The sequence below is a fragment of the Leucoraja erinacea genome, chromosome 28, assembly GCF_028641065.1.
Source record: "Leucoraja erinacea ecotype New England chromosome 28, Leri_hhj_1, whole genome shotgun sequence".
Classification (NCBI taxonomy): Eukaryota; Metazoa; Chordata; class Chondrichthyes; order Rajiformes; family Rajidae; genus Leucoraja; species Leucoraja erinaceus.
The window spans coordinates 14,398,621-14,425,558 of record NC_073404.1 but is presented as its reverse complement, the minus strand read 5'-3'; the positions used below and the strand labels follow the sequence as shown (position 1 = coordinate 14,425,558).

Genomic DNA, 26,938 nt, shown 5'->3' with positions numbered 1-26,938 from the left:
GCCTCCACTGCCTTCTTTGGCAAAGAATTCCACAGATTCTCCGCCCTCTGACTAAAGAAATTCCTCCTCATCTTCCGAAAGGAACGTCCTTTAATTCTAAGGCTATGACCTAGACTCTCCCACATCCACTCTATGCAAGTCTATCCGAACATTTACTTGTGTACAATCTAGAATCCTGCTCCTGGATTCTGCTTTAAAATGGTCCCATTAATTTATTCTGCCTTCTTCAATGTTCTCAACAAAATGTATTGCTCCACAATCTACTGCTGAATTTCTTCACCCCGGGCCCATTTTACTAAACTGTATATTATTGGCCATCTGTTCGCATCGTCTAGAGTTTACGATAGGCTGTGTGTACCCAGCACCTTCTGCCTACAGCCTGAACATACCAAAAACACCTCACAGAATTCTATTTTGTAAGAGTTATATTAATCATGCCTTCTTTATCATCAATTAATATTTCACGTTGGGAAGCTCCTGAATCAATGCATAATTTTTTTGAATAACTTTCTAGCTGATACCAAGAGAATTAACTCTTAAAAATCTGTTCACTATCACTTGGGACTGTTTACTGATTGTGATCGATCCATATTTAACATATTGTGTTCCTCAGTTTGGGCTGGTTTACACAGTGCCCTTAGTCAGGCCCATCACATTGAATGCCCTTATTGGGTTAGTGGGATACGGCGTGGAAGCTGGCCCTTCGGCCCACCAAGTTAGTGCCGACCAGCAATCACCCATACACTAGTTCTATTCTACACACTAGGGACTATTTACAGAAGCCAATTAACCTACAAACCTGCACGTCTTTGGAATGTGGGAGAAAACCGGAGCACCCAGAGAATACTGCGGGGGAGAACATACAAACTCCACACAGACAGCACCCGTAGTCAGGATCAAACCCGCATCTCCACCACTGTAAGGCAGTAACTCTACCGCTGCACCACTGTGGCTCCCTAGCCTGATTCCAATATATGTGCCTATTAGAAGAGTAAAGATGATACCGGGATTCGGAGACCTTCAAGGGGATCACAAGGTAAATATGAAATTTCAACTGGGATATAGATTTGGTGACCTCTGATACCTAATTTGTTGTTAATAAACAATTGAGTTGAATACTCACAGCTGATACTCAAATCGAGCATCAGTATTTCACTCTTAATTCACCTCAGGAGGATCACGACACGGAGAGAACCAACCTCAAGCCATAATTAACAGTTAGTTTATTGAAAGCCTTTGGTTTATACAAACATATTTGAACATGGAAAGATAAAGCAGCCAATAACATATTCAACCGTTCAGAATTAATGTACGAGTACAATGAAATAAACAATTCCTTGAATATAATGCTTGATTGGAAAGTTCATTATGCAAGATGACACATAACATTATGCATAGACCAAAAGCAGCAAAAACATTTAAATCAAAATAGGAAGCAATATATTTTTGGATAAAATGGTTACTAATGATATATACCCCACAATGGAAAACATGGTTTTAGCACAGCGGACAATCCCATTAATTAGCTTTGCTCCTCAGAGAGAGGCATCATCAAAAATTACTTAATAATGAAATTTGTTACATTTGAAATTAAATGGCACAAGAGGTCGTGCAGATTTTGCTGCTCTTTGTAAAATAATCCTATCTGTCCCATTCACTCCCTCTTTCTCAATAATCCTGCATATCATTCATTCACATCCCCATCTAATTCCCTTCAGAAAGACTCGATTAGCTCAGTTTTCACCAGCCGAACAGGCAGTGAACGCTAGATCACACCTGCTCGCTGCATAAACATGATTGCTATATACAGATATATAAAAGCAATGGTTATGGCTGGAACTCCTGGGAACACCTATCATCCTCCAGTCTGATAAACAACCTCCTGCCTACTCTCCTCCTGACTTCAGCTAAATCTCCTGTGTTTGCAGTTACTGGTCTTTTAATTCCAAACCACAGTCTGGCCTTTGGATGTACTTTCTCGTGTCTCCTGAAAATCCATGTAAATGGCATCGGCTATTCTTCTTCATCAACTTTCTCTTTTACCTACTGGCATTATTTTCCACAGACATTGTTCATGAGCTCAACTGTTCTATGTTCCAAAGAAATTTAATCAGATTAGACAAGAAATATTTGAAAAAGAGGCACCCCGTCAGGCACGAAATACACAGATAGTTAGAGAAAACTGCTCTGAACCCCTGACGATGCTATCCTCCAGGGCCATTACATTTCTACCCATCTCTGTATCTCTGCGGGAAGTCCTCTATCAACGGTTCTACTGTATGTTCCAGCCTACCTCTTTCAAGTAATTGTCATTCACCACTGGATTAAGAAAAATACGCACCCTCAATATTCCCAAGTTTCCTGTCTTTCAAATTGGGAGGCTACAAGAAAGCCAGTTACTGGAGTATACAACAGAGAAAACTCCCGGCATCCCTGACCCTGCAGCAACTTCAGCTATTTCTCAAGCTTCAGAATCCTAATGTCAAGTTCATGCAGCTGAAAGCCCTTTATGCAGATATTGTCCCCAGGACTTGTGGTGTCCTGAATAACCACATGCTGCAGAAACTGTAGGTTTCAGCCTTCCCCCACAACGTAAATAAATTGTCTATTAACTCTAAGAAACATTTGATTTCCGGTTTAAACTATAAATACCAGAGTACAGCACTGCCTTCTCATTCAGGGACTTAGCACTGTCCTAATCTACACTCCGTACAAGTGCAGCCGTTTATTAATTTATTCCTGCCTTAATTAAAATACCAAAAACAGCGCTTATCTCTTAAAAAAAGTCAAAACTTTTGCATTCTGTTAGAAACTGCACTCTTTGAAGCAACACCCACCCTGTACTGCCACCCCCATGTTAAATGTTAAGAATTGGATTGTTGTATCATCAATAATTATCCCACCCCTTTAAATGCACAGAGTCTGAAGCAACTTCAGATGTAATTATTTTGCATTGAGCCAAAAGGGAACTTTATAAAATATATGAAGTTTTGTCCTTGCTCGCGACGCCACACAGACCACAATGTTAGGAGTTAGTTCGCTCTGTGATGAATGAGGTACAGGGTTGATGGCAAATACAATTGTCCTCTCAAGGCCTGAAAATCGACGCAAACTATCTAGGACAATAGCATTTTCCAGTATATTCTCTGCTTTTACAATTTGTTGTTCAAGCTTTACATGTAGTAACTTATGGTAATTTTCACATTCATTGTTATTACTACACAGGATGGCTATATCTTCAGGTGCATAGCCTTCCTTAATGTACGATTGTATTTGCTCTGCTATGTGGTTGACAATCTCCATTTGTGTCATTTCATTATTTATTTCAGCCTCCCCAGCAATTGAGTGATTGCATATGGTACTTTGAGCTAACCTTTTCAGAAATCCAGATCCTTCTATCCTAGATTTTAAAGTCTTAATGACATTTTCAAGGACAACATTGTGTATTTTCTTTGCATTCCGAACCACTATAGTCAACTCCTCTTTCGGATCCTGATCATCAATTGTGGGTAATCCAGTTGGAAAAATGTGGGCAGTTTGGAAATGATCTATGAAAATCCAGAAGACTCCTGGTCCATTAGGATGCGTTTCTTTGTTTGTTCTGAGAGACCGAGCCATATTATACCAGCTGCCACCATTTTCATTGCGGAAGTTTTGCGCCTCATCAACGACGATATGTTTCACATTTGGAAACTCATCTTTCATAAACGTTGTCCTTGTTACACACATACAATCCAATCTTCGGCTAAAATCAAAATGCAATAAAATATTATTAAAAATTCAATATTTATAAAAAAACATGATCTGCGTCATAAATACAATTTCAGAAGCAATAAATGGTGAAAGTCTTTATGTATCTGGACACATAGTTTAACACTTGTGCAGATGTTCTAGCAGGACTGCAATGGAAAGCTTGCCAGCTGTGGCTTTGTCTCATCTCAGTTTGTCGATTCAACTCCAGAAACCTGAACAACAATGTCCAGTGATACTCCACAGCAGTTGCAACATCTTTTGGATGAGATGTGAAGCCAGGACCCATGTGTCATGAGGCAAACTGAAAGGACAAGGGAGTTCTCTCTGGAGTCCTGGCCAACATTTGTCCGCCACAAATGGACTAACTGATCGTTATCGCATTACTGCTTCCTGATCCTTGTTCTGTGCAAATTGGTTGTCAGGTTCTGTTGGACTACATCGTAAAGTTTATTTGGACATCCAGAAGTAAAGGATTAAACAAAACCATTTCAGCCTACAAGGTTGATTATGAACATAACAAGGTAGACGAGGCCAAGATAAAGACCAGACTGATGAGAATTATTAAATCTAAATTGATAGTTCCCATAGGGAACTCGCACCATAACTATTTTGGTAATGGCTAGAGATATTATATTTTGTTATTGTTGTTAGGTATGTTACTAGTTCTAATGCAGAAAACACTGAGAAAATCAGTCAAGGACAGATCTATTCAGGAAGACCGAACTCTTGTAGATAAAGACAATACACATGATACACAATAATGCCCCTGTCCCACTTAGGAAACCTGAACGGAAACCTCTGGAGACTTTGCGCCCCACCCAAGGTTTCCATGCGGTTCCCGGAGGTTGCAGGTAGTGGAAGCAGGTAGGGAGACTGACAAAAATCTCCGGGAACCGCACGGAAACCTTGGGTGGGGCACAAAGTCTCCAGAGGTTTCCGTTCAAGTTTCCTAAGTGGGAAAGGGGCATTATGCAAAGAAACGTAAGTAATGAGACAGACACGAAAAAAGGTTTGAAATTCACAAGTTCGAATACTAGCGGAGTAAACAACCCAGTCAAAAGAGGCAAAGTACTGTTTAAGAAGGAACTGCAGATGCTGGAAAATCGAAGGTACACAAAAATTCTGGAGAAACACAGCGGGTGCAGCAGCATCTATGGAGCGAAGGAAATAGGTAACGTTACGGGCCAAAACCCTTCTTCAGACTGATGGGGGGTGGCGGGGAGAAGAAAGGAAAAAGGAGGAGGAAGAGCCCGAGGGTTGAGGAAGGACTGAGGCAAAGTACTGGCTCGTTTAAAATCACTGAATTCAGATATAATGTTTTTGCAAGAAACACATCTAAAGAATGACTCTCACAATAGACTCAGGGCAAAATGGATAAAAGACATATATCATACAACCTGGGAGTACATGGTTCCCTGAAAGTGGATAATTAAATGGACAGGGTGGTGAAATAAGCCTTTGGCATGCTTGCCTCCATTGGGAAGGTCATTGAGTACAAAAGTAGAAATAGCAGTACAAAATGATGTTGTGTACAAGTTATTGGTGAAGCTACACTTGGGTTGTGTGTAGATCCAGTCATCCAGCTATCAGAACTATGTCTTCAAGTTGGAAAAAGTACAGAAGAGATTCACCAAGATGTTACCTGGGCTTGAGTTACAGGGAAGGTTGAGACTTTCTCTTTGGAGCATAGGAGGTTGAGGAGCGAACATATTGAGGTGTACAATGTAATGAAGGGCGTGGTTAAAGGAAGCACTCACTCTTTTTCCCAGGGGATAGGATTCTAAAACTAGAGGAGAGGAGAAAGATTTAAGAGGAACCTTAGGGACAACCTTTTTTACTCAGAGGGTGGTCTATATCTGGAATGGGCTGCCAGAGGACTCTTTAGAAGCAGGTACACTTCCAACTTAAAAAAAACATTTTGACAGATACATGGGTAGGAAGAGTTTAGGGAGTTATTAGACTAAGTGGGACCCATTGGGTCCCAGCATCACACGGGAGGGCTGGTCACCAATGCAATATTCCACCTCTCCACCAATTCTAATATTGCTCGCCAGTGGGGAGGGCGGGGGGCTTTCTGTTGCGCTAGTGTGGGTGTTGCAGGCCGAACGGTACTGGTTTCCAGAGGGCTAGTATAGACATTGTGGGACGAATGGATTCTTGGGCTGGTAGCCAACTATTGCAATGATGTTAAAAGCCAAGCCAAGGCAAACAATTTGGTTGCAGCCACCCGCCAACCAAAATTTATTTTGTGAACACAAACTTTAAAAAAAGGTGAGGCAAACAATTGGGCTACAGCCACTTTACAGTCGCATCGAGGGATTCACTGTGGGGTAGACGTGTTCAGTGTTATTCGCAGCTCAGAGAGCCGTGACCCTCTCGCTTCCTGGGTCTGGCAGAGAGTGAGGAACTTCTGGGTTTAATAGTCCCTCCCCCCCTGCCGCCAGTGGAGGCAGCAGAGAGAATGACGAATTTTTAAAAAACATTAATATCTCTCTGATTTTTCACCGATGGGAATATGTCGGAAGGTCCATATGTCGCGGCATTCTCACGCAAATCGCAGCACACTGGGCCAAAAGCGGTCAAGTTCAGACTTTTGGTAATATACTACACCAAGTGCAGACCCGTTGGGTCTGTTCCCCCAACGTGCGGTTGTGGGGGGGGGGGGGGGGGAGGCGGCATGCAGCATCACACACACTAACTATCCCCCCCTTCCCCCCCTGCACTCACGCTAATTACCCCTCTTGATATCATATTAATATTATTAATTTGCTCCTTTTACCCCATAACGACCCTATCTACTGACGCATAGCCCCCAACTTGCAGTCACATCTAGAGAGAGAAGGGGCATAGACAGAGAGAGAGACAGAGACACAGAGAGGGGCAAGAGAGGATGGGGGGTGGAGAGAAGAGGGAGGGGGGTGAGGGGGGGGAAAGGGGGGGGAGAGGAGAGAGGGGGGGGTGAGAGGGGGGGGGGGGAGAGAGGGGGGGAGGGTGAGAGGGGAGGAGAGAGGGGGAGGGGGGGAGAGAGGGGGGGAGAGGGGAGGGGGAGAGAGGGGGGGGGGGAGGGGGGGAGAGGGGGAGGGGGGGAGAAAGAGAGAGGGGGAGGGAGAGGGGGGGGGGGGGAGGGGGAGAGAGAGAGGGGGAGAGGGGGAGGGGGGGGGGAGGGGGGGGGGAGGAGGGAGTGGGAGGGAGGGGGGGGGGGGAGGTGGGGGGGAGGGGGAGGAGGAGGGGGGGGGAGAGAGAAGGGGGGAGAGAGAAGAGGGAGGGGGAGAGAGAGAGAGAGGAGGGAGAAGAGGAGAGAGAGGGGGGGGGAGAGAGGAGGGGGGGAGAGAGGAGAGGAGGGGGGGGAGAGAGAGGAGAGGGAGAGAGAGAGGGTGCCTTTTTACTTCAACCCAAACAACCATTTGCAGGCAGTGCTTTTTTTCCCCTCAAACAAACCATATTTTCATTTTCAAACCACATTGTGGGTACTCACAGCTGTGGATCCATTTGTTCAGTGTTATTCAGAGCTCTGATCGAGGCACATCACTTGCAGAGACTGATTGAGGCACACCACTTCATGGTTTTATAGTCCCTCCCCCTCCCTCCAGCAGGGGCAGCAGAGTGAATGGGGAATTTTGTAAAAACATTAATATCTCTGTAATTTTTCATTGACGGGAAAAATCCTCGGCACACATGCAGCGGAGGGGGGCTCTGAGCGAGGTGGCCAAAAATGATGGCCGTAGGTAGCGGCGTTCTCTCGGAAATCGCAGCACAGAAGGCCAAAAGCGGTCAAGAACAGAGATTTAGTAATATAAAAGATAGATGGGCCAAATGGGACCAGGCTGGAATGGTAACTTGGTCAACATGTACATGTACTGAAGGGCCTGTTCCAGTGCTGTACAGCTCCATGGCTATCAAAGACAATAGTCTATTTTATAGAGAACTCTGACAGAACAGTACAGAACATCAATGGGCCCTTCAGCCTGCAATACTTGTGCCAACCGTGATGCCAAGATCTCATCTGCCTACACATGATCCATATAAAGTGCTCTGTTCCCTTCACTTCCATGTGCCTATCTAAAAGGATCTTAAACACACCACACCACCATTGTATGTGCCTCTACCACCACTCCTGGCAATGTGTTCAGTCCGTAATCATTCTCAATGTAAAAAATACTTGCCCCGCACATCTCCATTAATCTTTCACCTTATAGCTGCGCCCTGTAATGTTGGGCATTTCCACCTGGGGAAAAGGTTCACACTGTCTACCGTATCTATGCCGCTCATAATTTTAGATATTTCTATCAAGTCTCCCCTCAACCTCTGACTTTCCTGAGAAACCAATCCAAGTCTATCCAACCTTTGCCAATAGCTGAAACACTCTAATCCGGGCAGCATTCTGGTAAACCTCCTCTGCACATAGAAACATAGCTGCAGGAGTAGGCCATTCAGCCCTTCGAGCCTGCAACGCCATTCAATATGATCATGGCTGATCATCCAACTCGGTATCCTGTACCTGCCTTCTCTCCATACCCCCCCTGATCCCTTTATCCACAAGGTCAACATCTAACTCCTTCTTAAATATAGCCAATGAACTGGCCTCAACTACCTTCTGTGGCAGAGAATTCCACAGATTCACTACTCTCTGTGTAAAAAATGATTTTCTCATCTCGGTCCTAAACGACTTCCCCCTTATCCTTAAACTGTGACCCCCTTGTTCTGGACTTCCCCAACATCGGGAATAATCTTCCTGCATCTAGCCTGTCCAACCCCTTAAGTTTCTATAAGATCCCCCTCAATCTTCTAAATTCCAGCGAGTACAAGTCAAGTCTATCCAGTCTTTCTTCATATGAAAGTCCTGCCATCCCAGGAATCAGTCTGGTGAACCTTCTCTGTACTACCTCTATGCCAAGAATGTCTTTCCTCAGATTGGGTGGCTTTTCTCAGATTAGCACCCACTCCAAGCCTCCACATCTTTTCGCTAATGGGGCGACCAGAACTCCACTGTATACTGCAAATAAATGCTACTTGCAATGGTAGAAATGCAGATATTACCTCATAAATATCTGCAACGGACTATTTTCACAAATGTAAAGAACTTCATCTCTTGTACAGTGGAAGGTGTTGATAATTCTTCTGACGAGATGTTCAGCCATAACTGTTTTGCCAGTTCCAGGAAGACCATGTATAAACAGTTTTTTACAGTTCTCAATGTCGTGTTTTGAATGAAGGATCTGAAATTGCTGGAATGATAGTAGATTGAGAAATTCACTGCCAATCCTATCACTTAGGACAGACGTGAAATGTAGAAGGACAATGGTGACTGCTTTCAGCAATTTTGTGACGTCATCTTTTGTTAAGTCTTCATAACTTGATGGGTACCAAACTTGTAACACATTCTCAGTCTGCTGCTGACTGCTTGCATTACCATGTTTAGCCATTTCAGGGTCTACATAGTGAAGGATATTAGGAATGACACAGAGTTTTCCTGCATATCCACCCACATTCACCAGCTTTTGTTTGATGCACATGGCTGTGTTTCGTGAATACTCAGTTATTGCCTCATCTTCTTCTTTGACAATAGTATAGAGCAGTGGAGCACCACCCGTGGCCAGGAGCAGGGCATCACATATTACACCATTGTGCTTTGGTAAGTTTATATCAACAGCCCAGCTTCTGGAGAATATCAGAATCCCATTTCTTCCTCCAGGTTTCATTCCAGGGAGCAGGTGTTCCAAACCTGGATGACCACGAAATAGTTCCTTATAGACTGTGTCTGGAAATGTTTTAATTCCACAAAAGGATTTACAGTCATCTGAAAATTATAGAGTGAAAACAGCATTATTAAGCTGATGATGAAGACACTAAATAGCATTAGAACTTGCTCTAACTAAGTAATTGGTCGAGGTAACTTGAGCTTTGCAAATTGCCACATGTTTTGCTTCATGGAAAAGACAGCTCACTGCCAACCTCCAAAGTTTCATCACTATCCTGAACATTCACGAGTGCTCAGTAAATCTGCCAAAGAAAGTTACTCCATTTTAATAACATATTTATTAATGACCAAAAAACTTAGACACAACAATGAACAAACTAGTGTGATATCATTCCTTCACATTAGTGAAATACTATTGAGAAAAATGTCAAATATTAAATGTATTTTCTTTCATGAAGTAATCCCATTTTTTCCTCTCTGTTTATCTTTCAGTATCCATATGGACAGCAGTCTGAAGTAGGTTCTCAACCCGAAACATGACCCATTCCTTCTCTCCACAGATGTTGCCTGACCCACTGAGTTACTCCAGCACTTTGTGCCTATCTTCTGTTTGGACATGTTCCTATTCAATTGAACCTCTCTTTCTTAGTCTCCTTAAGTAACATCTCATTACTAAAGAGATATGCTGTCCCTTCACTCGCCTATTTAGTTGCATTATCAGTAGGAACTTACTGGGTTAAGGTAACACTGGGAGCATCCACTTACGGGTAAGTTTACATCTGCACAATGGCAAGCATTCAGTGAAATGGCGAGAGTTCAGGAAAAATATGTACCTTACTGGATAAAAGGCAAGGCTAACAGGTACAGGAAACCCTGGATTGCCAGGTGTGGATAAAGAGAAAAAAGGAAGCATACAGCAGATGTAGAGAAGTAAACACAGGGAAATGCATCGAGGATATAAAAAGTGTCGGGAGAAAATTAATAAGGAAATTAGGAAGGCATATTGGGGTCACGGAATGGCAGCGGCAGACATGGTTAAAACAAATCTGAATCTAAATCTAGATTGCTGCCTTAGAGTGCCAGATACCCGTGTTCCATTCTGACAAAGGATGCTGTCTGTTTGTACGTTCTCCGTGACCTGCATGGATTTTCTCCGGGAGCTCCGGTTTCCTCCCACACTCCAAATATGCACAGGTTTGTAGGTTAATTAGCTTGGTACAAGTGTAAATTATCTCAAGTGTGTGTAGGATAGTTTTAGTACGTTTCCTGTTTCCGCACTGTATCTCTGCATGTCTAAACTAAACTAAGAAAATTAGGAAGGCAAACAGGTTCACCAAATGTCAGCGGCAAAAAGCTAACCAGGAAAGAATAGGATTCATTGGGAAGCCAGAACATCTAGGTGAGGATTAAATATAATTATTTTTGTTGGTGTTCAGAGCAGACTTTGTAGTTGGATGGTTCAGACATGGTGAAGGAGAAATTCTAGTGCAAGCCTCCACAAACAAAGGGGAGGTACTTGATGCCTTGGCAGGCTTAAATGACTAGATGAGCTGCATCTCAAGCTGCAATGGGAAGCAAGCAAGAAATTGCTGAGACTCTGGATGAGATTATTTAAATTGTCTTGGTGAGGTACAGCATGGCTGAAGGATGGCAAATGTGGTTCCTATCGTCAAGAAGCGCGTCAGAGAAAAGCCCGTTAACTATAGACTCATGAGCCTAATATCAGGGATGGGGAAGATGGATTGTCATTAAATTACAGGATTATTGATCACCTGGATAGGCAGGGTCTGATCAGAGGTAGCCAGCATGGCTTGTCAAGGACAGATCGTGTCTAACCAATCTGATTTAATTTTTGAGTAGCTAACATGTATCTATATTACTAAAAGTCTGATCTTGACCACTTTTGGCCCACTGTGGTACGATTTCCGAGAGAACGCCGCCACCTGCGGCCGTCATTTTTGGCCACCTCGCTCAGAGCCCCCCTCTGCCTTCCGGGACCAGAGTACTTTTCCCATCGATGAAAAATCAGAGAGATATTAATGTTTTTTAAAAATTCCCCATTCTCTATGCTGCTGGAGGGAGGGGGAGGGACTATAAAAGTCTCGTGCCTCACTGTCTCTGCCAGACCCAGGAATCGAGAGGGTCACGGCTCTCTGAGCTGTGAATAACACTGAACGCACGTCTACTCCACGATGAGTCCCCTCGATGCAGCTGTAAAGTGGCTGCAGCCCAATTGTTTGCCTCACCTTTATTTAACAAGTTTGTTTTCACAAAATGAAAATGAAAAGCTTCGGCTTTTAAAATTGTTGCAACAGTTGGCTGCCAGCCCAAGAATCCATTCGGCCCACAATGTCTATATTAGCCCTCTGGAAACCAGTGCCGTCGGCCCACCCATACAGACAGCCCCCTCACTGGCGAGCAATATTGGAATTGGTGGAGAGGTGGAATATTGCGTTGGTGACCTGCCCTCCCGTGTGATGCTGGGACTCAACGGGTTCCACTTAGCCTAGTTGATAGATAAAGCTGAGTAGATGTGGTTTACATGGATTTCAGTAAGGAATTCCACAAAACCCTGCATGGGTGACTGTTCCAAAAGATTAGTGCCCATTGGATCCAGGGCAAGTTGGTAAATTGGATCTCAAATGGTTTGAAATAGAAGACAGAGGGTGATGTATAGGGTTGTTTTTGTGATTGAATACCTGCGACTAGCAGTGATGTATGTAAATAATTTGGATGTGAATGTAGCGACATGATCAATAAGTTTGCAAATGACTAAAAAAATGTGTGAAGTTGTTGATAGTGGACAGGGTAGTCTTGGGCCAGAAGAAGATATTGATGTCTGCGAATTGGGCTGAGAAATGGGCAGGTGGAGTTTGATCCTGATAATTGTGAGGTGATGTATTTTTGGAATACAAATGAAGCTAGGACATACACCATGAGTGGTTGAGGTACAGGGAATATTGAGGGACAGAAGGTCCTTGATGAAAAAGTCCAATCATGCTTGTTGGCAACATTGCGGTAAATGACGTGGTTAAAGGACATAAGGGGATACTGGACTTCATCAGTCATGGTACTGAATACAAGAGCAGGGTGGTTATGGTCCATAAAATACTGTTCAGACATCAGCATAAAATACTGTGTGTGCAGTTATGTTATTACACTATAGGTAGGATGTGAGAGAGGATGCAGTGGAGTTTCACCAGGAAATTGCCTGGACTAGAGTATTTCAGTATGAGAAGAGACTGGAAAGGCGAGGTCTGTTTTCCCTGGAGTTTAAGAAGAATCAGAAGAGCGACACAAAATTATGAGACGTAGAGGTAGGGATAGACAGCAGGAAATGTTTTCAGAGGCAGATAAAACTCAGTGAAGTAGATTTCCCGTGTTTAAGAAGGAACTGCAGATGCTGGAGAATCGAAGGTACACAAAAAAGCTGGAGAAACTCAGCGGGTGCAGCAGCATCTATGGAGCGAAGGAAATAGGCAAAGTTTCGGGCCGAAACCCTTCTTCAGACGTAGATTTCCAGTAAGGTGCAAGGGCTCGAGAGGGGATCAGAGAGGGGGGGCTTCCTTCATCAGAATGACAAGTAAAAGATTCAGAAAGCAGTGGAAACTGGTCACTGAGAACATTTAAGAACTGTCTAGACAAGCACTTGCATAGCCTTGGCATGCAGGTTAAGTACTGGAAGATGTGATTAATATGGAATGGTTCCCACTGGTCAGCGTGGACATGGTGGGATGAGTGGTCTGTTTCCATGTTGTTCGACTCTATGGCATTTTCTAGAGCCTGGCAACACGCCTGGCTCGTCCGCCGCAGAACTGGGACCCCACAGAAAGACCCAACGGCCGCAGCCTGTAGCGGGGAAGCTGTTGAGTCTGGCCCTGCTCATCCTTCAGAGATTAGAGAACTGAAGAAGAGGGAGCCAGCGATAACGATCACGAGGAGCAAGGGCCAGTCGGAGAGGGACCGGGGACTTACCTTCCACGCTTTCAAAGTCGGCTGCAGGAGGTGCCCCCGGGTAACAAAAGTGGCCAGCCTAGGTTAGAGACATCGGTTCGCTGAACAACCCAGACAGAGACCAAGCATGCGGACAAGACTTTGGAAATGGTGCCAAACTGGCGACTCAAAAATAATTTCACTGTGTTTTGCACGTGACAATAAAGCACAATTGAAACAATTAAAAAAAGTCACTGTTGCTTCAAACCTTTATAGAACTTTTGTACCATCTTGTCCAAAGAGTTATCACCTCCAACTGAAAACACAGGCTTACACCTTGGTGGTGATGCAGTCACACTTAATTCATTCTTAAAATTCATACCCGATTTTTTCATCTCTGCAGGAAAGATAAAATGTTCAAAATCATATCTCACCAGCAATCCAGAGAATTTAACTTATTACAGTAGAATATTTCCACTTTGTGGGATGAAATTCAAAAGATTTTAGACAACAGGCACTTACCAGGATCTTTAGCCAACAACATCTCAGCCCATTTAGTAGGTTCCATTGTCTTAACGTGGTCATTGTCTACGGTCCAGCTGTCAGGATTGTCAGCAAACACTACACAGCAGGACTGCTTCACATATAACATTATCAAAGAGCCAACCACTTCTGATCCCTTAATAACACTGGCAACATTAAGTCTGTATTCAATGTTGTCCCTTGGAGAGGAACAATTATGCACAATCTTGAGTTTTTTTCCAATAATGTCGGATATAAATCTATCAGGTTCTTCAAGCCTACATCCAACAACTTTCCTCTTATCAGTGACACCTATCAATATAAACCCACCATTTGCATTTGCAAAGGAAGACATTATTAATGGAATTGCTTTCTTTATCCTTTCTGAGGTATTTTCCCCTGAAAAATCTTTAAATTCAATGTGTGCAGACTCACCGAAATGAAAAACGTCACCATATTGAAATTCTTTTTGATCTAACATATCAAAAGATGACTCAGTATTCCCATAGTTAGGGATTGAACAAGGCCTTTTTGCTGCTGGGCCATTACTAGAACCTGAATCTTCTTCATCACTACTTCGGGATGGAGTGGATTGTTTTCTAAATAAATCCTCCACTTGAAGGGGTCTTAATTGAATACACTGAGTGCCTGTCCTACGGTAAACTTTAGTTGCTATAGAACACAACCGCGGCAAATTCCTTCCTTCATTAATGCTATTGGACCACGACTGCACAAAAATCATCATGGTGCTACCTTGCTGCGTGAATTCAACGAATGACGGGTCCGTGACCAAATCGTAAACTTTTTGTTCTATATCTGATCCAATTGCATCCGTTTTCTGGTTGTAATCCTTATTCCCCACTTTCACATGAACGATTCCCCCACCAGAATTTAAAAGCGCACATACTGATATAACTATCTTTCTGCACTGCGCCTTTTTCAAGGAGTTATTTTTCATGTTATTCCTATGCGTTTCCCCAAAGTCTACAGTGCCTGCATCCAGCACCAGGTCCGGATACGGGGTCTCCATCAGTCGAATGTTCTCAAGAGCCATCCTGGAATAAAACAAAGCATAGGAAATAATCAGATGGAAACTCAACAGCAATATCCAACGTCCTATTGTGGTTAAAGGTCTCATTCCATATGTGTCCATGTCACACGATGTGTGTGAAACATACAGTGGGAATCTCAGGACAAAGCATTTATTTAGCACGTGGGTGAACAGGGTCATGAACACTCAGTTTTCTCTTCACTGCTCACCATCTGGGCCACTCCATCCCAGAGGCTGGGGATGTTCTCCGGTAATTGTTTAATTTTCCACCACCATTTACTAGATCTGACATAACCACAGATTTTTAATCAGGCCTGTAGATTGTGATGTCAATTAGTTTCTTATTGTATATTGTTTCTTGGTGTTTAGCACACTCTGCATGCCTTGATAAATCAGGGTTAATCTCCAATTTGATGGCACTGGTTGAGTGAGCGATATGCCAAGACATGAGGTTACAGATCGTGGTAGTTTACATTTCTGCTTCGGCTGTGCCTCGTGGACCATCTATTGTCAGCTGGTGGATCTGTTCTACACCCAAGTCATCTTGCGTGTTTGTAGTGTCACAATGGAGCGTGTCCTCAGTACAAAGGGCAGGACAAAAGAAGCACCTGCTGTATCGGTAAATGACGCAGCAACCTAGTGAAGCTAACATATAGGACTTAGATGCTGCCAGCTCATTTTAGCGCAGTTCATTTTATTCCATTTTATCTGTTCCACTGTGAAATCTCAAGGTATGCCTACTTTGAAGAAGTTTTTCTTTCTCTGACAAAGTCTTGCCCAAAACATCACCTATTCTTTTTCTCCAGTGATGCTGCATGACCCGCTGAGTTACCCCAGCATTGTGTCTATCTTTGACATATAGGACTATTGCTGTTAATGCCAATGAACAGCAAAAACAACATGCAATTGATGGAGCTACGTGATCTCAAAACCAATGCATTAAATGTGTGTGCTTTCTCTCATTATTAGTCATTGATGATTCTTGTCCAGTACAATATTTTGACTAGTCTCGGCACAAATTAGCAAGCACTTTGCATTGTGATTAAAGAGGTGCCAACTAGTTTCAAGTACTGGTTGCAAATATGATACAGTAAAGTTCCGATAAACCAGCAGTCTGGTGGTGTCAGAATTCCCAAACTATCGGACATTATTCCTATTATACAAACACACATTCAATTCACCCTTTTTGGATATTATTCAGTGGAGGTGGCAGAATCACGCGTAAGGCAAAAGGCATTGGTGGGAGTCATGGCAACTGGCAGAGCGGGGTTGTGATACTTCCCTAAGACACCGGTTGGCAAGGCCCGGGGCAGGGAGAGACACCATCTAATCCAGGAAGAGGTCCGAGCAGGTGTGGAGGAAGAGCTTGTGAGCAGGACGGTGGGGCTCAGGCAGCAGGGAGCGTGGACAAGGTGGAAGAGCATACCGCAGCGTAGGATTACCTGGTCACACATCATGCACACAGACTTCCAGCGTGTCCGGTTCCTTGTCCAAGCTGTCTACGATGCCCTACCAAGCCCAGCAAACCTCTACATCTGGGGCATAGCGAGACACCTTCCTGCCCACTTTGCTCTGGAAGAGGATCATTAAAACATCTCCACAGCAGCTGCCCAAAGTCCCTTGGGAAAGGTCGCTATCAGTGGCACCATGTCCAGATGCTCAAGGTGGTTACTGAGAGCATAGCCACTGCCATCGGTAACAGCAAAAACCACCACGCCCCAAAGAAATCAATTACTTTTGTCAAAGCTGGAGAGAAGCCTCGACCACAACCAAAAACAAGGACGGGCCTCCTCTGCACAGCCACTGACTGGCAGCTGCACGTCGATCTGGGCAAACAGCTGAAATTTCCACAGCACATCACTCCGGCCAGACATGATCATCACCTCCAAAGTGACAAAACAGCTGATCATTCTGGAGCCGACAGTGCCCTGGGAAGAGCGTCTTGAAGAGGCTAATGAAAGGAAATGCGCAAAGTACCAGGAACTGGCGGCGATGTGCCAGGACAGCAGCTGGAAGACATACTATGAGCTCGTAGAGGTGGGCTGTAGAGGCTTTGCAGGGTGCTCACTCTGCAAAGCCCTCAGCCAGTTGGGCAGTACGGGGCTGGCAAAGAAGAGGGCCATTCCATCCGCAAGCGAAGCCGCAGAGAAAGCCACTGGCTTTGGTTTAAGAGGGCTGATCTGTGGGCGGTTGCTGCTGGGACGCAAGTCGGGGCTTGATCGACCTTGGCTGAGTCGCCTGGGCGAGGATGTCTGATGTTATGAGACCTGATGACCCCAGGTCATATCACTGAGGATGCGTCCCAGCGCATCTAGAAGATGTATCTATCACACAGTGGTATAACAAATAATGAAACAGTTGAGTTTAAAGGAATCATGGTATTTGGATTTTAAAAGCATTGGAATAGAAGTTTCAATTTCAGTTTAGCTTCTGGCCACGTGTGCGGAGGTAGTGAAAAGCCTTTGTTGCGTGCTGACCAGCAAGTGAAAGACAAAGCATGATTAAAATCAAGCCATACAGTTTACAGATACATAAGTAGGTATGTTACAATACTTACCTTCAGCGGCGCTGCAATTCTGCCACTGGCCGTGTGCGCGATTTTGGCGCGTTTGAGGGAGGGACGGGGGTAAAACCCGGTTTTTTCCGACTTGGTCCTGGATTATATTTTGTTGGAGTGCAAGCGTTTGCTAAAGAATCGTTCCGACAGCCGTTCTGTGTGATTTTAACAAAAATTCGCCCGACAAGTTAATCGCTGGAGTGATTTTAAAATCAACTTCTGAAGCCGTCAACGCCGACAATGGGGCCGGATTTTACGTAGGGGACAGGTAAAAGAAAGTAGTTTATTTTTATGTATAAAAGTGTTTCTTAAGATGCATTTAATTCATATTTTAAGTTGCGAAACGGTGATTATTTTCCCCGAACGAACCGGCAGTGTTTTTGCTGCAGATATGGGGGACTAAATCACCGCAACCGCAACGTTCCAAATGGTCCCGTTCCAGAAAAACCCACTCGCAAGCTGATTTAAATGGCCGTTAATTTACAGGTATTAAACATTAAATTCCTTCCATTTGGCTTATAAACCCATGACAATGAGATTTAAAAATTATGTTATATTGTGAATTATTATGTGAATGTTATTTGGACACTTCGGCTATTTAAAAATGTTAATCTATTCTTAAGAAATGGATAGATGTTTAGATCTAGTAATTGAATTTTGTAATTAACTACAATTAACAATGAACAATGGACAAATTAACCCTGACGCATTGTCACTTTACACGTATCCACAACTTTTACCTTGTCTATTTTTTAGTTTTTAATCTTATATTTGCTTTTAAGATCGATACACACTGTGTGTGCTCGCAGAAATCAGTGTTGTATGACTGTTTATCAGTACATTGTCCTGTCTGTTTGTTGAGCCACGTCAAAGAAGATTTTCTGTTACGACAGACAATAAAGTTTTCTGAATCTGAATCTGAATCTGAATTAGGTAACTAACTAATTACATGCTTTAATTTCAAGTCATCTACGTAAGATTGTTTCATATTTGTTTCAGAATGCTTCAATCCATAATAACTGAAATTTTATTTCAGTTCTCTTAATTTTTAAGAAAGTTATGGGCATTTGTCTGTTCTCGATCACAGCTTTTGTGTTGTCAATGAAAAAGCAATAGGGAACAAGATGCAATTTCCGAGTATGAAAATGGCCATAACTGTTTTAATAGTGAAGATATGAAAGTGAATTAGGTGTCAAATTAAACTTCTTTTTATGCTTTATCTGAAGGGATAAATTACAGACTTGATTTTTTAAAATCTCAAAATGTTGTAACATTGCTAACATAAGGGAATATAGTTTAGTGCAACATAAAGCCAGTAAAGTCTCATCAAACATAGTCCAATGGTCCCTGATAAGGTAGTTCAGGACTGCTCTCTGGATGTGGCAGGATGGTTCAGTCGGAGGGGACCAGTGAATTAAAAAGGGGGGCATGGGAGCGAGGCCCCAATTAAATGAAAGAGAATGTGGGAATAGGATCCCGATTAAACAGTTGCAATGGACAGGAACATACTACAGTCTATATTTAAACAAAACAAATTGAGACTGTCTAGGAAGGAACTGCAATGCTGGTTTACACCAAAGATAGACATAAAATGCTGGAGTAACTCAGAGGCTCAGGCAACATCTCTGGAGAAACTGAATAGGTAATGTTTCCGTCACCTATTCCTTTTCTCCAGAGACGTTGCCTGACCCGCTGAGTTACTCTAGAATTTTGTGTCTATCTTGAGAGTAACTGTCATTATGTCATTGTGTCATTGAGAGTAATCATTAACTCTCAATGACAGAGATTGCAGTGGATTTAAATTCCAACTGTCGCAAATACTTATGAGAAATAATGTGCTCCTGATGTAAAACTTTGTCCCTGTTAGATGTTTCGTTTTCCAAATCCACTCCTCTTGATTGCTCCAACCCGATTCAGACCTGCAATGAAAGTAATTAAGAAAATATTGATGCGAGCGACCTGAGCATCAGCTTCCATGCTGGATCAGATAATGCATCACCAGATCTCAATCGATAAACTTTCTTCTTATTAAAAGAACCTAAAACTCTTGAGTGATGACATAACTCATACTTCTTGCAGCTTTTGTAGATGCACAAGCTTGATAGCACATCCCAACATCCAACATCAACATGTAGAGGAACAATCGAGAGAGCCAGCTATTTTAGACTGGGTATTGAGTAATGAGGAAGGGTTAGTTAGTAGTCTTGTGCGTGGCCCCTTGGGCAAGAGTGACCATAATATGGTTGAGTTCTTCATTAGGATGGAGAGTGGCATTGTTAATTCAGAAACAATGGTTTTGAACTTAAAGAAAGGTAACTTTGAGGGTATGAGATGTGAATTGGCCAAGATTGACTGGCAATTAATTATAAAAGGGTTGACGGTGGATATGCAATGGAAGACATTTAAAGACTGCATGGATGAACTACAAAAATTGTTCATCCCAATTTGGCAAAAGAATAAATCAGGGAAGGTAGTGCATCCGTGGATAACAAGGGAAATCAGGGATAGTATCAAAGCAAAGGATGATGCGTACAAACTAGCCAGAAAAAGCAGCATACCGGAGGACTGGGAGAAATTCAGAGACCAGCAGAGGAGGACGAAGGGCTTAATTAGGAAAGGAAAAATGGATTATGAAAGAAAACTGGCAGGGAACATAAAAACTGACTGCAAAAGTTTTTATAGATATGTGAAAAGAAAGAGATTAGTTAAAACAAATGTAGGTCCCTTGCAGTCAGAAACAGGCAAGTTGATTATGGGGAACCAGGATATGGCGGACCAATTGAATAACTACTTTGGTTCCTAAGGAACTAAGGAAGACATAAATAATCTGCCGGAAATAGCAGGGGCCCGCGGGTCAAAGGAGTTGGAGGAATTGAGTGAAATCCAGGTTAGTCGGGAAGTGGTGTTGGGTAAATTTAATGGATTAAAGGCCGATAAATCCCCAGGGCCAGATAGGCTGCATCCCTGAGTACTTAAGGAAGTAGTTCCAGAAATAGTGGATGCATTAGTAATAATCTTTCAAAACACTTTAGATTCTGGAGTAGTTCCAGAGGATTGGCGGGTAGCAAACGTAACCCTACTTTTTAAGAAGGGAGGGAGAGAGAAAACAGGGAATTACAGACCAGTTAGTCTAACATCGGTAGTGGGGAAACTGCTAGAGTCAGTTATTAAAGATGGAATAGCAGCACATTTGGAAAGTGGTGAAATCATTGGACAAAGTCAGCATGGATTTACGAAAGGTAAATCATGTCTGACGAATCTTATAGAATTTTTCGAGGATGTAACTAGTAGCGTGGATAGGGGAGAACCAGTGGATGTGGTGTATCTGGACTTCCAGAAGGCTTTCGACAAGGTCCCACATAAGAGATTAGTATACAAACTTAAAGCACACGGCATTGGGGGTTCAGTATTGATGTGGATAGAGAACTGGCTGGCAAACAGGAAGCAAAGAGTAGGAGTAAACGGGTCCTTTTCACAATGGCAGGCAGTGACTAGTGGGGTACCGCAAGGCTCAGTACTGGGACCCCAGCTATTTACAATATATATTAATGATCTGGATGAGGGAATTGAAGGCAATATCTCCAAGTTTGCGGATGACACTAAGCTGGGGGGCAGTGTTAGCTGTGAGGAGGATGCTAGGAGACTGCAAGGTGACTTGGATAGGCTGGGTGAGTGGGCAAATGTTTGGCAAATGCAGTATAATGTGGATAAATGTGAGGTTATCCATTTTGGTGGCAAAAACGGGAAAGCAGACTATTATCTAAATGGTGGCCGATTGGGAAAGGGGGAGATGCAGCGAGACCTGGGTGTCATGGTACACCAGTCATTGAAGGTAGGCATGCAGGTGCAGCAGGCAGTAAAGAAAGCGAATGGTATGTTGGCTTTCATAGCAAGAGGATTTGATTATAGGAGCAGGGAGGTTCTACTGCAGTTGTACAGGGTCTTGGTGAGACCACACCTGGAGTATTGCGTGCAGTTTTGGTCTCCAAATCTGAGGAAGGACATTATTGCCATAGAGGGAGTGCAGAGAAGGTTCACCAGATTCCTGGGATGTCAGGACTGTCTTATGAAGAAAGACTGGATAGACTTGGTTTATACTCTCTAGAATTTAGGAGATTGAGAGGGGATCTTATAGAAACTTACAAAATTCTTAAGGGGTTGGACAGGCTAGATGCAGGAAGATTGTTCCCGATGTTGGGGAAGTCCAGGACAAGGGATCACAGCTTAAGGATAAGGGGGAAATCCTTTAAAACCAAGATGAGGAGAACTTTTTTCACACAGAGAGTGGTGAATCTCTGGAACTCTCTGGCACAGAGGGTAGTTGAGGCCAGTTCATTGGCTATATTTAAGAGGGAGTTAGATGTGGCCCTTGTGGCCAAGGGGATCAGAGGGTATGGAGAGAAGGCAGGTACGTGATACTGAGTTGGATGATCAGCCATGATCATATTGAATGGCGGTGCAGGCTCGAAGGGCCGAATGGCCTACACCTGCACCTAATTTCTATGTTTCTATTCAGGAACAGCTTCTTCCCTGCTGTTATCAGGCTACTGAACAGTCCTTTCATAAATTGGAGCAGTCTCGATCTCCCAACCTACTTCATTGTGGACCTTGCACTTTTCTTTATCTGTACCTTCTCAGTAACTGTAACAATGTAACATTATACTCTGCACTCTGATATTTTCTCTTTACAAAATCTATTGTACTTGATTGTACTCACGTATAGTATAATTTGACTGGATAACTTGCAAACAAATATAAACCAATACCAACACTTTGTCAACTTGCAGAGACGGCTCACACTAAATGTTTCCACCATTCCTGTTTCCCCATGTCTCAACAGGAAACAGCTGCATACACATTACTCATTGTATCTATTCCTATGCACAGCGCAGAGGGGAGAATGCTGAATAAACAGTGAGCTGGTGGCCTTGAAAAAGTTTCTGTAATATTTCTGAGCCAAGGATGCCTTAAGCATTTTCTCTATTTTTAAAATATTTTGCGTTTCATCATTCATCCCACCAAAATGTCTAATCTCAGACTTCCGCACAATTATACTTCATCTGCCAAACCTTTGTTCATTCACAATAGACAATAGGTGCAGTAGGCCATTCGGCCCTTCGAGCCAGCACTGCCATTCACAATCAGTACCTCGTTCCAGCCTTCTCCCCATATCCTCCGACTCTGCTATATTTAAGAGCTCTATCCAACTCTCTCTCGAAAGTATCCAGAGAATTGGCCTCCACTTCCTTCTGAGGCAGAGAATTCTACAGATTCATAACTCTCTGGGTGAAAAGGTTTTTCCTCATCTCCATTCTAAATGGCTTACCTCTTATTCTTAAACTGTGGCCCCTGGTTCTGGACTCCCCCAACATCGGGAACATGTTTCCTGCTTCTAGCGTGACCAAACCCTGAATAATCTTATATGTTTCAATAAGATCTCCTCTCATCCATTTAAATTCCAGAGTTTACAAGCCCAGCAGCTCCATTCTATCAACATATGACAGTCTCGCCATCCCGGCAATTAACCTCGTGAACCTCACAAAACCCGTTTCCTTCTGCAGACCCATTTTCTCCATCCTGCCATCTGGGAAGAGGTACAGGAGCATTAGCTGCAAAACCAGCAGGATGCTCCTCAGCTTCTTCCCACAGGCTATAAGACTGCTAAATGGACTTTGCCCCCCTGCCAAGTATCGCGCACAAACCCCCAACCTGGACACACTGCAGCAGAGCCACTGTTGTGCCGCTGCCGGTCGGAACGCCTGTTGAATGTTTAGTAGAGTGTTAAATTTGTTCATGATACATGTATTTTTTTTATTTCTATTTATTTTTCATGCACACTGAATGGACACTGGTTGAGCAACGTTTTTTTGTTTCCTCTGGGTATGCGAATACTCAGGAAATGACAATAAAGATATACAATACAATACAATACAATAGACCCTGCGACTCCACACAAAATTATCCAAAATAATGGTTTCTCTTCATCACCATAATTACAATTGATTGGCGCATCGAAGATGATTTATGAAAAGTCTGCTTCTGATTTCATGCCAATTGGCTTCCAAACAACATAAATGAGTTAACAAAAGTAAAATGGATCTTTCAAGAATCTGCTGTTCTGAGATATTATATTTAGTAAATGCTGACAGATGGCGCTATTCCGTCATTTCCCACAACATCAGCCAAGAAAAAACGCGCCAAATTTAAATAGGGAAAAGAATCAAATGAAAATCTGCTGGATTTTAAAAAGTGGCATTAGCAACTGAAATTTCACACTGCTTTTATTTTCCTCTGAACTCTATTTCAAAAGTTTCAAGGTTTCATATAAAATGAGGGGTGGGAGGGAGAGAGCAGGAGGGAGGGAGCGACAAAGAGGGAAGAAGGGAGGGAGAGAGGGACGGGGAGAAGGGAGAGAGGGACGGGGAGAAGAGAGGGAGGGAATGAGGAAGGGAGGGAGGCAGAGAGAGGGATGGAAAGAGGGGGGAAGAGAGTCGGGGGAGGGAATGTATCAGTTTTTACAGTGAATAGGGAAGGAGGGGGTAGAGAGAGGGGGAGGGAAAAAAAAGGGTGGAAGGATAAAGGGAGGGGTGGGAGAGAGGGAGGGAGAGTGAGGGGTGTATCAGTGTATAATGAGAGTCTGCGACCCCTCTCTCCCTCCCCACCCCAGTCTCTCCACCAGGATCTTTGCTCTCCACTGGGTCTCCTTACCCTCCCCCTCCCCTCCCCCACCCCAGTGCTCTGATGGCAGGAGGAGATCGATCTGCGCATGCACGTTTTTTAAACCTCGCTAACTTTTACAACATACCACCGATCGGAACGAAACTTGTTGCAATCACAGCATGGGAGAACGGTGAGTGAGCTGATGAAAATCGTAGCGCTATCGCATTCTGTTTTTGCACAAATTGAAAAACCGCTCAAACCTGAAGAGCACAAGACCAGAGCTTTAGTTAGGTATAGGGGGGTTGCACGTAAGGTCACTGGGTCATAAGGCTTGACGCACGGAGCAGCTCAATCCATCTGGATCTTTGATCTGGAGGACATCCGTAACTTCCGGTATATGTTATTAATGCTAGAAATGTACGCTAGGAGCGTACTTTCCTACCTGTTAAAAAACGGCAAAATGTTGAATTTTTACGCTGAATTATCGCGTTTGCTCACTGCATTGCATCAACAGATGGCATTATTTGTGGTTTTTCTTGATTCCTTTGGTATCTAATAAGTCTCAGAAGTGATAAATCTGGCTGTAAATTTTGCTTCAGATGCGTTTTCTTTTTGTATGTAAAAACCCACGAGAACCATGGGCGATTTAAAAATTTTACAGCCAGATTTATCACCTGAAACTTTTTAGATGCCAAAGGAATCAAGAAAAAACACAAATAATGCCTTAGTTGATGAAATGCAGTGAGCAAACGGCCAATATTTGCCAAGCACTTTGGCTGTTGTTGTCCCTTCAGCTCTCGCTTCTATCTACCGTAATTTCTCCTCACTTTTGAAATTCTGAAGTAGGCTAAATGTCTCTCACGCTTATCCCGATTTCCATAATTATTTACAGCACAAAAATTGACAATTCGGCGGGTTTTAACGGGCCCGCTATGCTGGAAACAATGGTAAGTGCTTATCTGCAGTTCATCACGTGTACTCCACTTGGTGTAGTGTAGCACGGGTCATTGGTCGAGACCCGACTGCCTTGAAACCTCCCTATGGATTGGCTTCTGAACAATGTAATGACGAGAAGAAAAAAAAAATACAGAGGAGACACAAGAGATTGCAGATGCTGGAATCTCCAAATAGTAGGAGGAAATCAGCAGGTCTAGCAGCATCTGTGGAGGCGAAGTAGGAAGGAACTGCAGATGCTGGTTTTCACCAAACATAGGTACAAAATGCTGGAGTAATTCAGCAGGTCAAGCAGCATCTAAGAAAAGGAATAAGTAACGTTTCGGTTTGTGACCCCCTTCCTTACAGTTTTGTGTAGAGGCCGTACATCAAGTGTTAATCAAAACAGATTTCTTTGCTAATCTGCTGTTATGAAGTTGAGTGAAATGCAGATGGGTGGGGCTATTCAGTTAACTTCCTCCTCCCAATCTCTGCCAAGAAAAAGGCGCCAACTTTGAACATGGAAATCAATCAAATAAATAAAAGCAGTTAGATTAAAACTGGCCTCCAATGTGTAGGGAGTGAATGAGAAATTAGGTAACACCGAATTAGTGAATAAATGATCGATGGTCAGATTTGTGGGCCGAAGGGCCCGTTTCCATTTTGCACCTCCACACTAAAAATAATAAAATTTTGAGTTACTCTAGCAATTTGTGCCTTTTTATTTTATAAACCAGCATCTGCAACTTTTTTGTACCTTCATTGAATTGCTCTTCTCCATTAAAACACCAGGCAAAACTCCAAAGGGAAGTGTCTGCCTGGAGTCCCACCCGACAGTGAAGGAATTGTCTATCCAGGCAGAAGCAATTCCCAGCAATCTGAAACTGTCCTGTCTTTCCCACCGCCACTCAGCCAAGCGGCCCCAACAATCTGCTGAGAGTTTCCAGCATTCTCAAAGCACTTGCACTCACTCGCTGCCTCTCGCTTCCAATAGCGGCCAGGACAGAATGAAACAAGGGGAAAGGCAATAGCGCTGGAGAGAGTGAAATAGGCGAGTCGGGGCGCCAGCTTTGAAAAGCGGTTTCCTGCGGACATTCGCTGCTCTTCAAACGGGCCCATCACGACGCGTGGACATAACCCCAAATAGGATCGAAACGCATAGGAAGGAACTACACCGAAGATAGACACAAAATGCTGGAGTGACTCTGCAGCATTTCTGGAGCGAATCTCTTCTCTCTACAGATGTTACTTGTCCCGCTGAGTTACTCCAGCATTCTTTGTTTATCTGGGTTCAAAATGCAATTGTATTAACACCTACCTTCGATTATCAAAGGGGGGGGGGGGGGGGGGGGGGGGGATAGATCGCCTTTGGATTTCGACTGTTGCAATTACCCGTGCGAATTACTGAGCTCCTTAAGCGAAAAATATTCCACTCCAGTGGTTTCGTTTCCTCTCGGCTCCCGCTCAGCGGCAGATCTGTCCAACGATACCAGAGGATCTTTGGATCTGTCGAGAGCAAAGATACTAGCAAAGATATTAGAGGAGCACTCCTAGCAAAGATCCTATAGCTATTGGATCCTGGCTTTGGCTCCTAGCTCTAGTATCTTTGCCCAGCACGTCTCCACCCAGGCATTGATTGGTCCAATGTCCCCTACCCCTGATTGGTCCAATGTCCCCTACCCCTGATTGGTCCCAGGGCCCCTACCCCCTGATTGGTCCAATGTCCCCATACCACTGATTGGTCCAATGGTCCTTATCCTCTGATTGGTCCAAAGGTCCCTACCCTCTGATTGGTCCAATGTCCAATAGCAACGCAATGATTGGTCTAATG

The 26,938-nt window shown here is 43.5% G+C and overlaps 1 protein-coding gene across 3 annotated transcripts; it reads right to left on the bottom strand.

Moving 5' to 3' along the window:
• Window positions 1-222: 222 nt before the first annotated feature.
• Window positions 223-26,677, bottom strand: LOC129710670 (schlafen family member 13-like). 3 transcript variants are annotated; one of them, XM_055657825.1, is made up of 6 exons: window positions 26,500-26,677; window positions 17,515-19,433; window positions 13,907-14,961; window positions 13,653-13,781; window positions 8,791-9,550; window positions 223-3,745 (listed from the first exon to the last, which is right to left on the bottom strand). In XM_055657825.1, exons 3-6 carry the CDS (start codon window positions 14,958-14,960, stop codon window positions 2,944-2,946), a joined length of 2,745 nt encoding a protein of 914 aa, XP_055513800.1. In that variant the 5' UTR covers window position 14,961; window positions 17,515-19,433; window positions 26,500-26,677; the 3' UTR covers window positions 223-2,943. The 3 variants fall into 3 exon arrangements, with proteins under 3 accessions (XP_055513800.1, XP_055513802.1, XP_055513801.1); XM_055657827.1 differs by having other exon boundaries at window positions 17,515-17,669; XM_055657826.1 differs by lacking the exon at window positions 26,500-26,677 and having other exon boundaries at window positions 17,515-17,669; window positions 19,336-20,297.
• Window positions 26,678-26,938: the final 261 nt, after the last annotated feature.